Below are 13,970 nucleotides of genomic sequence, written 5' to 3' on the forward strand. Positions count from 1 at the left end.
AAGTTGTAAGGGTGGTCAACTCCTTCCAACTCCTATACTTCCAATGGTCATCCAGACACATCTGTAATCCAATACAAAAGGCTCTACTGAGCATTTGCTTTGTGCCAAGTACCGGGCTGATCAAGTCAGAGATGACTGATTTGGCTTACTACGTATGTCACCTTTATCAATATCATTGTCATCTTAATCATTTCTCACTGTGTGCCACGCACTTGCATCCTATATGGTGACGGGATTACACTAAAGGCAGCCCTGAAATCAAACCAACCTGCACCACCTCATTCACACCACCCACAAAAAAACCCAAATCTACTATTATATGTTAAGATTACAGCTGCTTAATATTGATACAGAATGTAATAAATGACCTAGGAATGCTACAGAACTCTCTACCCACCCCCCATTTTCATTTGCAGCTACGGGTTTAACTGATCTTAAAGGCAGAATGGTTTGAATAGTCAGATGTCTGCATTACAGATTTTTATTTGTTGCTCATGGCTTAAGAATAAGTTCCCAAGGATGAAAAACACACCCATCTACACTGTACTGATGAGGGGGATGGGAGGGATTTCCAAGGCTCATTATATTTGCACCTATTCCCATTTGGGTGCACTTCCCCTCTTCTTGAAGCATTTCATTTAATCCTAACAAACCCAGCAGACATGATGAGTATGCAGAAAGAAGGGCAGCACGGATGGCATTATAAAACCTACCACATCTACTATGTGAGCACACACAACAATGTACTTGCCGTCTCTCTCGATGATCACTTCGAGGTCATGGAGCGCCATGATTTACTGTCTTCATGGTGACCAGGATCAGATAGGCTCTCTGAGAGAATGACTCGTATTTTATAATTTCTAACGATTTTAACTCTCCCCAAATATTGACTATTTAATAAACTAGAAACCAATAATTGGAATGATATTTTATGTACTCTAACTTTCTCTTAAGAATCACCAGTACTTACATACTTTTCACTACCTTTACTTATTATATTATATCCAAGTATTTTCACTGGGCTCTAAGTATCAACGGTGAAGAAAAATAACTTGCCAGCGGTGACAGATGAGTCAAAATCAGGAGGCAGGAATTGAATTTAAATTTTTAAATCTGAACTGCTATTGAAAACTCTCTCAGGGGACTATTGTTTCTGAAATAACAAAAAGACTTGGGAAAGAAAGAAAATCTTCAACTGACCTCTTTTCTTAGGGCCAGAAGAGCTACCATGTTTCCCTGAAAATAAGACCTAGCCGGACAATCAGCTCTAATGCATCTTTTGGAGAAAAGATTAATATAAGACCCGGTCTTATTTTACTACAATATATGACCCGGTCATGTAATATAATTGATATGATATGATATGATATGATATATGATATGATATGATATAATATATAATATAATACCGGGTCTTATATTAATTTTTGCTCCAAAATGCATTATAGCTGATTGTCCAGCTAGATCTTATTTTCAAGGAAACGGTATAAGTAAGAGCAAAAAAGAGAGGATTGTAACAAGCAAGGAGGGTTTGTTTGAAAAAGCAAAGGAGGGGGATAAGCAAAATGTTGTAAAGGAGGAAGGGAAACGTGCTTTGACTAACCTATAACCTCCCAAGGTCTTTATACATAATTAAAAACTTATGATTTTTTATAATCTTTATACATAATTATAATAATCTTTATACATAATTAAAAACTTCTGATTTTTCCTTCAAAAGTGTGGCCTAAAAGTTTGTTAATTGTGTTTACAGAAGAGGGACAGTTTGGGGGTTATTCTATTATTTTTAGGATTAGAATTACAATTAAAGGGGATTCTGAACCAGTATTTTTTTTTATAACTTTTACCATTTTCCTTGGTTTTAATTTATGCCAAGAGTGCTTCAGAGCAAAGGGCCAGTGTCCTTTATTCCTTTTGGCGGTAAGGAGGGGTGTGACTAGATAACTGAACAAATGATAGCTCTGAGGCTGGTCTTGCCTCCCCCAGTCTTTGATATGTACTTTCATTCAGCCATCACTGATCACATTCAACTTTCATCCCAGGAACCTGCATACCAAGGTGAACGTATTTTTTTTTTGTAACTATAAAACTTCCTATACCCATGTTAAACCTTCTTCTGGTTTCCAACGATATTTAGAACTTTAGTCTTCATTTGTTGTTTTCTTTTATATTTCTGTAAACCTATCAACTATGAGCGAGATGTTTATGGCCTCAATTTTTCTAGAAAGAGTGTCCAGTGATTCGAATTTTAGAAAATATAGTCACAAGGTAGTAGACAAGGGAATTTCCTGTTAAGCCCAACCTAGTAGCAACTATTTACTCAGCAGAATTCCCATCCACTGACTCTCAACTTGACTTCTGAACAGAAAGCTATAAGCTATTGAGAAACTGATGCTGTAGATTCTTAAAAACAAAACACAAAACGTGGGCACAATGAAAGGAACCCACAAAATCATCCATTTTTTAGGGCTTACAATTCCAAGTGTAGTCCCTGGAGCAGCAGCATCTGTAACACCCGGAAGCTTGCTAGAAATGCAGACTCGCACCCGTAACCCAGAGCCACTGACCACAATTTGCATTTTACCCGGCCCCCAGACTCAACTGCACGCTGAAGCGTGAGAAGCACTGCTCCTGGGCACTGCCCATTTCCTCCATCAGGCCTAAAACTGGCTTCCGAATAATTATCTGGAGGGACTATAATGTTTCTGAATAAAAATAACCCTCCAGGCTTTAAATAAAGACTAAACAATGAAATTAAAAACAAAATAGCATTTGGAGTTAAATGAATTATATAATACGCAGCAGTCTTAAAGCATTCTAATTGACTGAAGCACCACTGCCAAGGCAATGCTTAATTAATGCCTATTCACACGGCACTTTAGATTGGAAAACTCGGTTTCATTCTTTGGATCTTCTAATTACCTCCCAAGGCAGCGGCCCTTCTGTGTAATTCTACTTTAGAACTTAAGATTATGAGGAGATACCCAGAGAAGAACCATTTTTCATTAAAGAGAAGGCCTATACTTCTCTGCCACGAACATTTATTATGTTTAGTGTTTCCAGGTGGGAATTCCCGCCCATTCTCAGGAAGTTTTTTCACTTTCCCGTTCCTAAATCCCGAGAAAAGTTGGTTGGGAAATCGGGAAAATCGGCTCCTTGAACCCAGCTTGTTGGTATTATTTGCTGTCACTTGGTGGAAACGATTCATTGCTGAGAACAGATAACAGTTTATATCTTGGGATTCGGGAACGGGAAAGCGAAAAACATTCCTGGGAACGGGCGGAAATTCCCACCTGGAAACCCTAATTATGTCATCAGTTCCTTACCATATTACAGGATGCTTACTGAATAAAATGATCTCTCTCTCTCTCTCTCTCTCTCTCTCTCTCTGTCTCACACACACACACGTGCTGGAAATATGGAGTACCACAATGAAATGGGAGGTTACTAGAAGGAAGGAATCTAATGTCACAGATGGGATCATCTACTAAAGAACACCCTAGAAAAAAGTACCATAGCCAAGTTTTTTATTCTACTTTTTTTTTTTAAACAATCCTGGATGTTCCATGAGATTGAACCCAAACGACCACTAACACAAGCAAATATAAGTAAACATACACATACTCGGTAACTATAAAACTTCCTATCCCCATGTTAAACCTTCTTCTGGAACATTAAAATAATTCTTTGAACAAAAAAATTAACACAAAAATATAGCTTAGTCTAGGTCACTGTTCCCTAAAATAATATAATGACATTAAGCCACTACTGTGTCACCACTGGATTACATTCTACTACTATATTAAAACAAATTACCTATAATATGGTAATAAATTTAAAGAAATTCACAATTTTTAGTAACTATGGACAAATCTGTTACTCTGTGTTTATATCTGCTGTCGCTGTCTTGAGGATGTCACAAGGTGATTATCCAGAGAAACAGCACTCCTAATATTGCTCCCCTATCTATACAAGCTAGTGAGGTTATAATAACAGACGAAGATAAACAAAGAGCCAAAAGCTCCTCAGGCAACACCCCTAGATTTAAAATAACATAGATAATCATTTCAAGGTGGCATAATGGGCATGCAACTACGGAGGAAAATGTACAGGAAAAAAAAATGCTCATGAAAGACCTCGTATACATATTAAATATATAACATCAACCACAAAGGAAACCAGACTCACGTGAGGGGAACAGTGTTTGTTTTTGATTGTCTTCTGCTTTTCAGGGCCCGAAGTCTATCACCTTGGGTCACTCCACTGATTTCGTCGTCATCACTGTACTGTACAAGTAAAAACACACTGAGCTAATGATTTAAGTTGCACTTATTAATGTAGTAAAGAATAGCAGCTACATTTATCCACAGAAACACACACAAATATATAGTTCAACTTTCTGCTGAACTGTAAAAGATTCTGCTGCTTTCAAAATAAAGCTACACATCACATATCAAGTGAACCAAACATTGACTTTCACAGACACGGAACCCAATAGCACTCTGGTTATAAAAAGTATTGACAGTGAAGAGGCATAATGGGTTTTCAATATTGAAAACATTCTTTTTAAAATTTGACCATCTACTTACCAACACTTAATACTGTACAACTACCCACTAAACTCTTGGTTCTATAAAGGTCTCCACTTAAGAACGACTGGTTCCCTAAATCAGCTGTCATGAAATGGGCAAGTGGGGGTGGGAGGTGTGACACTAAGTCCACTACCGTGCTTACTTCACATACCTCCTTCTTACTCCAGTGCCTAATGAATAAAAAAAACCTTCAGTTTTATGGACAATAACTTTCTTTTAACTATTTCAAGTAAAAGGTTCCTAGAGAGGGCTGTAAGTATAAAAAAATATGTGACAATAATCCCTCAAAATGTGTTTTATTATTTTTATCTACAATTTTCTCCATGCCCTAAGAGGTTCTCAGCTGCATCTAAAGCAGTAACAACAGCGTGATGAAGACGGTTCGATTACCAGTTCAGGTTCTTGCTTGTCTTGATTCTCGACCCCATTGATTGAAATGTCATCAACAGCCAAGAGGAGTTTTGAGACAGCTGCTCTGTGTTTTCCATTCTCCTGACCCCGTAACTTTTGACGAAAATAGTCACCTTCCAACCAGAGGCTTGCCTGTTTCCTGTTAGAGCATTCAAATAACATCAAAATACACCTTGCCAGAAAGATACTATCTATTGTTACTGGAGACTAAGAAAAATTCTACTTCTAATCATTTTCCAGACCCAAATGTCCCCTGAGGAATTATAAAAGCTCTCCATCTACTTACATCACCAGGAATTGTTGCTGAGGCCCAATCACTGAGCCAGGTCTACAGATTCTGATCCAAGCAATGGTCTCAGCTGCTGCCATCCTGTAATGCTTCATAATGTAGCAGGCTATCAGAGTACCCGTTCGTCCAAGGCCAGCTGGGAAAAGAAACCAATGAGACCTGGTCTCATGTACTCCAGAATTTTGCTGGGCGGGTACAATTTTTAAAAAAGGCTAGCCATGATTCGGCTCCCCTCAACAGAGGTTCTCAAGTTTGAATACACACTGCACTCATCTGCGGAGTTTTAAAAAATACTGAGTCTCACCTCCAGAATTCTGATTTAATTGGTGTGTGACGCTGGCCGGACACACAGATTTCTAAAATCCCCCAGATTATTCTATGTATAGCCAAGATTAAAAATCACTTTCCAAGCCCTGATTCTCAGTAAGTGCGGCACTTTCTACTTTGGGTTTTCTGTTAATGGTACAATCATGTTACCAAAACCACAGGCTTAAAATTTTGCAAATTGTTCTCCCTCATCCAACAGTTCCTTCTACTCCCCTTTTATATCCACTTTCACACGTTTTTTTAAACTCTATTCCTGCTATCCTCCTTTACTCTCATCTAGACTACTATCATTATTTCCTGTGGTGGTTAATTTTATGTGTCGACCTGGCAGGTGTATTTGGGTGAGATTGGTGGCCTTTTGGATAAGAGGATTACCCTCCAATGATGTGAGTGGGCCTCGTTCAGTAAGTTGAAGGTCTGAACAGAACAGAAAGACTGGCTGCCCCAAGCTGGAGGGAATTCTCCAGCAGACTGCCTTCGGGCTTCAGTGGTACTACTGGCTCTTCTGGGTCTCCAGCCAGTCAGCCCACACTGACGATTCTGTACTCATCAGCCTTCACATCTGTGAGCCAATTCCTTATAAATCTCCTGCTATATATAAAACATATCCTATTGGTTCCGGTTCCCTAGAAAACCCTTCCTAATACAGATTTTGGCACTGTGAAATGACACGCTACTGGAACAATTCGTAAAAATGCGCAAGTGGCTTTGGAACTGGAATTTTAAAGGCTGCAAGTGTTTTAAAGCTCATGTTGGCAGGAATATGGACATTAACAGTGATTCTGGCGCAGATGTAGATGGAAATGAGGAACATGTTATTGGAAACTGGAAGAAAGGCAATCCTTGTTAGAAAGTGGCAAAAAAACAACAACCCTGGCTGAATGTGCTCTCAAGCTTTGTGGAAAGCAAAACTTGTGGGTGACAACCATGGATATTCAGCAAAGGAGATCTGTAAGCATAATTTTGAAGGTGCAGCCTGGTTTCTCCTTCTTGATTACAGTAAACTATCAGAGGAAAGAGATGAATTGAAGAAGGCATTTTTAACCAAAAAGGAACTAGAAACTAAACATTTGGAAAATTCTAGGCCTCTCCATATTGCAAAAACGTGAGAAAGCATGTTCTGAAGACAACCAAGGGTGTGGTTGGACAAGCAATTTCATGAAGATACTACCCACAGATTTGATTTGCAGAAACCAGAAATTGTAATGGGATCACATCAGCAGAAACAGTCCGTTTAGACTAAAAGGGGACAGCCACAGAATGAGAAAAAGGCAGGCTTTCAGGTTTCTGGACTACAGGACTGAACAACCGAGGTAACTGGCTGCAAACATGTCTCATCCTTCAAGAAAAGGGAAGCATGACCTTGAGGACAATGCAGAGATCGGAAGGCTGCCGCCGCTGCTACCACCACCACCACCACCACCACCACCGGCCCACGGGGCAGGGCTGTCTACTACTAGGTTTCAGAGGATGGAGCTGCCTCCGTGGCTTCAGTGGACCAGGCCACCACAGTCCATGACCTCAGGGGCAGGGCTGCCACCTGGGGCCAAGGAGATGGGACTGCCTCCCCAGTGGGTTCGCAGAGCAGACAATGGACATGATTCTCGTGCCTGGAGATCTAATGGCTTTTGCCTTGGTAGGTTTTGGACTTGCTTAGGACCTGTCACCTGTCTCTTCTTTCCAATTGCTGCTACTTGAAATGGAATGTCTATCCTATGCCTGTCCCACTACTGTATTTTGGAACCAAATAACTTGTCTGCTTTCACAGGTTCACAGTTGGAGAGAAATTTTGCCTCAGGATGAAATGTCACCCACATCTGATTTAGATGAGACTTTGGACTTGGAACTGATGCTGGAATGGGTTAAGACTTTGGGGGCTGTTGGGATAGGATGAATGTATTTTACATGTGAGGACATGAATACTGGGCAGCCAGGGAGCAGGATGTTATGGACTGAATTATGCCCACCTCCCCACTTCCCAGCCCCCACCAAATTCTGTATGTTGAAGTGCTATCTCCCAACATGACAATCTCTGGTAAAAGGACTTTATGGAGTAAACCAAGGCTAAATGGGGTGGGCGGGGGGGGGGGGCACTTAATCCAATAGGACTGGTGTTCTCACAAGAAGAAGAAAAGACACCAGAACTGAGTGTACACAGAAGACAAGGACGAGGCGGCTGTCTGCAAGCCAGGAAGAGGCCTCACCGGACACCAATCCGCCAGTACCTGACTTTGGATCGCTAGCCTCCAAAACTGTGAGAAAACAAATTTCTATTGTTTAAACCACACGGTTTATGGTACTGTTAGGTACACTTCCTAATGAATCTCACTTTTCATTTGATAATCCCATCTTCACACTGACATCAGTTTTCTTCCCAAAACAAAGAACTAATCATATCAAATCCCCTTAAAGTTTTAACTGGTTATCAGCCAACTTCAGGGTTTTTCAACCTCAGCACTATTGACATTTGGAGCAGGACAATTCTTTGCTGTGGGTGCTGTCCTGGGCATTTCAGGATGCTCGGGAGCATGCCTGGCCACCATATGCACCTCTCCCCCCAAGTTGTGAAAAACAAAAAATGTCTTCAGCTATTGCCAAATGTGTAAAACCACCCTGAATGAACACCTCAGGTTATTGAGAATAACCTCAATTGCTTGTCATTTTTTAAGAAATGAAATAACCAATGTTGGATTTTAATTATTCATTATTTTAAATTGTAGTAAAATATACAAAACAAAAATTTCCATTTTAACCATTTTTGTTCATGCATAATTTTCCTGGTTTCATTTACTTCTCCATGTTTTCTCATAGCTCACTGAGCATTTTTAAGACAGCCATTTTAAATTCTTTGTCAGGAGATTCAAAGACCTATGTTTCTTTAGGGCCAGTTTCTAGAGATAATTTTAACCACTTTTAAGTGTACAATTCAGTGGTATTAAAAAAACTCACATTGTTATGCAACCATTACTATTTATTACTAATTTTTACTATTTTTTTTCATATGTTAGGAAGATCTGTTATTAGACATGTAAAATGTTTATAATTGTTAGTTTCTTGCTGTGTTGAAACTTTTATTAATATATAATGTCCTCTTTTGTCTCATAATCTTTTTAAATTAAAGTCTATTTTGTCTGATATTAGTATAATCACCGCTGCTCTCTTTTGGTTACTATTTACATGAAATATCTTTTCCCATCCTTTCACTTTCAACCTATTTGTGACTTTGGATCTAAACTGAGTCTCTTTTAGTTAGCATATAGTTGATTATTTTTAAGTCATTCTTTCAATCTCGTCTTTTGATTAGAAAGTTTAAACTTAAGATACAATAATATTAGCCTTTATAACTGTCAGACATATTTACTTTTACCAGAGATCTTTATTTCTTCATATGGCTTTGAGTGACTGTCTAGTGTCCTTTCATTCAACCTTTCTTGCAGGGCAGGCCCAGTGGTAGTAGCAAACTCTCGCAGCTTTTAGTTATCTGGGAATGTCTTCATTTCTCCCTCATTTTTCAGGGAAAGTTTAGCCAGATGTAGGATTTGTGTGTGAGTTTTTTTCCTTCAGCACTTTGACTATATCAATCCACACTGCCTTCCGGCCTCCAAGGTTTCTGATGAGAAATCTGCTGACAATGTTAATGGGATCCCTTGTAGGTGATAAGCTGATTCTCTTGTTGCTTTCAAAATTCTCTTTGTCTCTGACTTTAGATTATTGATTATAATGCATCTTGGTGTGGGTCTCTGAGTTTATCCTGCGTGGAGTTCTCCGAGTTTCTCCGATATTTACATTTATGCCTTTCCTGCAATTTGAGAAGCTTTCAGCAATTATTTCTTCAAATAATCTTTCAGCTCCTTTCTCTCCCTTTGCCCTTTGGGACTCCCACCATCTATAGATTGGTCCACTTTATGATATCGCAGAGGTCCCTCTTTTTTTTCAATCTTTCATTTTCAATTCTTCAGACTTGATCATTTCAATTGTCCTGTCTTCAAGTTTGCTGATTCTTTTTTCTGCCTGCTTATGAATCTCACCAGCAAATGTTTCACTTCAGTTACCGTACATTTCAGTTCCAAAATTACTTTTTGATTCCTTTTTATTTTCTATCTCTTCATTGATATTTCCATTTTGTTCATATGTTTTCTTGACTTTGTCCATTTCTTGTAGCTCTCTGAGCACCTTTAAGATAGCTGTTTTAACATCTTTGCCTAGTAAATCCACAATCTGGTCTTTCTCAGGGATAGTTTCTGTTGATTCTTTTTTTTTTCTCCTTTGAAGGAGTTATACTTTCCTGTTTCTTTCTATACCTTGTGACTTTTTGGTGAAAGCTGGACATTTGAATCTTATAATGTGGTAATTCTGGAGATTAGATTTTGGCTATTCCCTAGATTTGCTAGGTTTCTTTTTTTCAACGTTGGATATTTCTTAACAAAAATATATTCCTTCTCTTCTGAATCAACTATCTAACAAGAGGAGAAAAGCCAAATAAACCCTAGTACATTCATCATACAATGTATTATTACAGTCATTCATTCATTCAATAAATTTTTATTAAATTCCAAGCATTATTCTAACAGTTAAGAACACAACAATTTGTTAAAATACAAACTCCAAAAGACAAGCTCTTGGAGTTTGCTCTGCTCACTGACAGAACCTAGAACCTACCAAACAGTAGGCACTGAATAGTTGATGAATAAATGAATGCATTATATGTAATAAGCTTTTGTAGGGTTACCTATGAGAACAATTTAATTTACTATACTTTTCATATGAAATGACGGTTTTAAAAGCATTCTTTATAGGTACAGCTTTTTAATGTCAAACACATCTCAAAAAAGTGATTTTAAAAGCAACTTACAAAAGAAAAAGAGCATTCTTTAAAAACAAAGGCAGCTTTATGTGTCCTGGCATATAATGTAAATGAGTATGGTGTTTCTACACATATATACATATATGCTCACACATATACACATCCACCATGCTTTAACCAACCCTAGAAACATACCTTTACAATGTACTGCAATGGCACCCTCGGCATTTTCACAAATATCGAGAAATTCTTTGACGATGGCATCAGTAGGTGTGCTGCCATCCGCAAAGAAAAGATCATAGTGATCGAAACCAGCATTTGTAAAGTGTTTGGCATTATACATCCTTTTATTCAGACGGATAATGGTAGTAACGTTGTGATTCTTAAAATAGGAAATATAAGCCTCAGGAGAATGTTGGTGGTAACCTACATAAAGAAATTAACAGATGTTACACAATGCAGAAAGAAAATAATGGATAACAATTTTACCTGTAATTGTGTGGAAACAGTGTCTAGGCTAGGGAATGAATACCAATTTGATTACAACTGTAAAAAAATTTAAAAAGCTAAAATCCAGGCAAAACGATGTGCTAAAATGATTGAGTACACTTAAATAATTAAGACCATCAAGCTTATTAGTTTAAAACTCTTGGGCCTGTTTCAAAAGAAAAAAAAAAGGATGGATACTTTTAATAGCAAAACTGTACTTGTCCCATATTTTTGCATACCACTTTCAAGTCTGGTTCTTGAATGAGGTCCACAGAAGGCAATAAATTGATCTGGTATTATCCAATTTAAATCTCCATTTTCTGCTTTCTGCAATGGGAAGAACAGCACAATTCATTTTAAGACTTAAATCTGCCCTCCACGCCCCTTTTTTCAATACTGAGTGTCTGCAGAACTTCAAATCCATTTGCTCTATCACAAAAGTTATTTACAAATGACCATGAGACACAAAAGTAAAATTTAGCCTGCTATGAGTATTCCCGAGGAATAGTTAGTTATCTTCTCCCAGTCCTAATCATTTTCTATTAACAGCACTTCTTTGCTAGGGTATCCAGACTTTGGAAAATAGAGCTGATTACTGCTATCCAAAATATACCTAGGAACTTTGGTTATTTTATCCAAGTAAATTCTCAATATGAGTAAATTCCAATATGAACAATCTTGACTCATTGAACAAAGGAGAAAAAATGATCTATTTAGGCTCCTGGCTTCTCAATATCTACTTTTTATTTGTAGAGAGACATCTTCCCATCATTTTGCTAGCTATTTAATAAGATAGCAATGAAAAATTTTCACTAAACCACCAGGAAAATTGAAATTATAAGTATACTGAGATCACAGTATGTCTCTAGAAAAAAAAAAGAATATAAACTGAAATTTAAAACACTTTACCTCCTGGTATTAAGTCCTTTGGGTTGAGTTACCATAACAATTATTCTAAATTCAAATTTAACAACAATAGGAATGGTTACACAAAGACTTACCACTCCATTATTAGTGAGAATGTCTGCTCAAGATAACTACAATAGGATAAAAGGATAAGATTCCACAAGCATTCTTGGCTGAAAAAGACCTCTAGCATAAGCATCCTATTCATTATCTATTTGGAGGGAGGAATAAATGGTAGAATCAAATTCATTTGCCTTTTAAAAAAAATACACTGCATGAAAAAGCATTGAGGACATCTGCAGTTTTGCCTGCCTGGACTCTCTTCTTTCTTTTTTGGTCTGTGTGGCTTGAGAGTTGACCCCAGCACCCACCTCCCAGGAGGACCAGTCTTCTACACCCACCCAACCCCCACCCTAACCAGGAATCAGCATGATTGAGGGCTAGGGACATGATCTAAGTCAGGCCAATAAGAAGACTTCATGAGTCTTCGGCTGGAGCCATGAATGCTCTTTTCTGGTTAGTTTGCCAAACAGGTGAATTGAAGCTGCTGGTGGCCATCTTTATCTACTGAGGACTAGCCTGTGGACAAAGCCAGCTTCAGCCCAAATTTGGTTAAGTGTCTGAGTACCTGAATTTGGTCATGAGTGAAGGTACACTTGCTCCTGGCCTTTTTACTTACTAGGTAAATCAATAAATTTTCCCATTTTTATTTAAGTCATATTTGTTTACTTTCTGTAATTTGCAACCAGAAGTGTCCTGACTTCATACAAACATTCATGATAAAAACAATTTCCATAGGTAATTAGATGTATCATGACTATTTGGGCATCTCATCAGATCCTATGCTAAGGGTTTTACAAACATTATCTCATTTAATAAGAAAGTCATCAATACTAAAGAAATTTAAACTGAACATTAAAGAAAAATGCCTGGAGCACACTCATTCACTCTGGAAGGACACATCCAATGCAGAAAACCCCACTAAGAACTGGGACTGATAAAGGTTTGACTTTTTTTTTTTTAATTCTATACACATCTAAATTGTTCAATATTTTTAAAACAAAAATATTACTTCTGTAAGCAAAACATGAATAAGAGTTAAAAACAATATCCTTGAAAACTTACTTCATAGTATTCATATTCGTCAAGGTTAAATGAGTTGAAATTAAGGAAGCCATACTGCATTGCCTAAAATCCAAAGGAAAGCTTTTAAGAACAAAGGTGCAAATAAGTAAACAATTTCCAATCCAATTTTCTAATATCAAAAATCAGGAGGTACCCCCCCCAAAAAGCATTATTATATTTAGATTATGTTCCAGTGAATAGTTCTCAAAGGAGGTAGGATATGTCTTTTAAAGGCTTCCATTATCTGGAAAATTAGTTATAATAGTATTTTAATGAGATTTGATATTTTATTTTCCTTCACAATCATCCTATCTATGTAGAGCTAAATAACCAAGTCTTCAAAGCAAACCTAATTTATCAGCTCAACACTACTCAGGCTTCAAATATAATGCACAACCCAATGGTTCCTAAATAAATAATAAAGGGGAAAGAAATGGCAGTTTATCCCAAACAAATCCTACACTTCATAAATATCTCCACTTTCAAATTCTTCTAAACAGTCTTGAATTAAGAGATGAATGTTCCTTCTACTAAAGAAAGCCGAGATCAACACTAAAATCCAAAATTTTAAGGGACAAAAAACTTCTTTCAACAAGAAAAAAAATACACATTTTCTGCTCTCTTCTGTAGCCTGACTTTGAGCTCAGTGGGCAGAGCATGCTAAGAGAAATAAGCAAAGGATCTCTTTTCTGAAACAAAAATGAGCTGGCGGCCTCTGAGAAGTATTCTCTGAGCCAGACAGTATGTAAGTAAGAATTTCTGACCAACAAGGTAATCTTGGTTCAAAAGGGGTGACTCTGTAAATAAATTTTCCAATTTTAAAGTACTGAAATATGAATGAAAAATATGAATCCTATAATACCAACGAAACGTCCTCATTTTACGAAATACACCCATTTAAATTCTAATTCCAACACCAAATCCATGATGAATTTTATTTCCTTGATTCAAAATATTCAATACATGTCATGATTTTTGGACTAGAGATGTTCTTAACAGAATGATACAATAAAATGCAGTTTACAGG

The 13,970-nt window shown here is 37.5% G+C and overlaps 1 protein-coding gene across 12 annotated transcripts in view; it reads right to left on the bottom strand.

Moving 5' to 3' along the window:
- CDC14B (cell division cycle 14B) overlaps positions 1 to 13,970 on the bottom strand; it is an 82,349-nt gene that overhangs the window by 15,098 nt on the left and 53,281 nt on the right. For 11 of the 12 annotated variants that reach the window (XM_074330264.1, XM_074330261.1, XM_074330266.1 and 8 more), the window contains 6 exons: positions 12,944 to 13,006; positions 11,152 to 11,239; positions 10,619 to 10,849; positions 5,290 to 5,428; positions 4,983 to 5,142; positions 4,189 to 4,286 (listed from right to left, as the gene is read on the bottom strand). In XM_074330264.1, the coding sequence (XP_074186365.1) occupies positions 4,189 to 4,286; positions 4,983 to 5,142; positions 5,290 to 5,428; positions 10,619 to 10,849; positions 11,152 to 11,239; positions 12,944 to 13,006 (779 nt within the window). The remainder of the gene's footprint in view (positions 1 to 4,188; positions 4,287 to 4,982; positions 5,143 to 5,289; positions 5,429 to 10,618; positions 10,850 to 11,151; positions 11,240 to 12,943; positions 13,007 to 13,970) is intronic. The other variant, XM_074330262.1, reaches the window with a different exon arrangement.

This window comes from Rhinolophus sinicus, linkage group LG04 (genome assembly GCF_036562045.2).
Source record: "Rhinolophus sinicus isolate RSC01 linkage group LG04, ASM3656204v1, whole genome shotgun sequence".
Taxonomy (NCBI): Eukaryota; Metazoa; Chordata; class Mammalia; order Chiroptera; family Rhinolophidae; genus Rhinolophus; species Rhinolophus sinicus.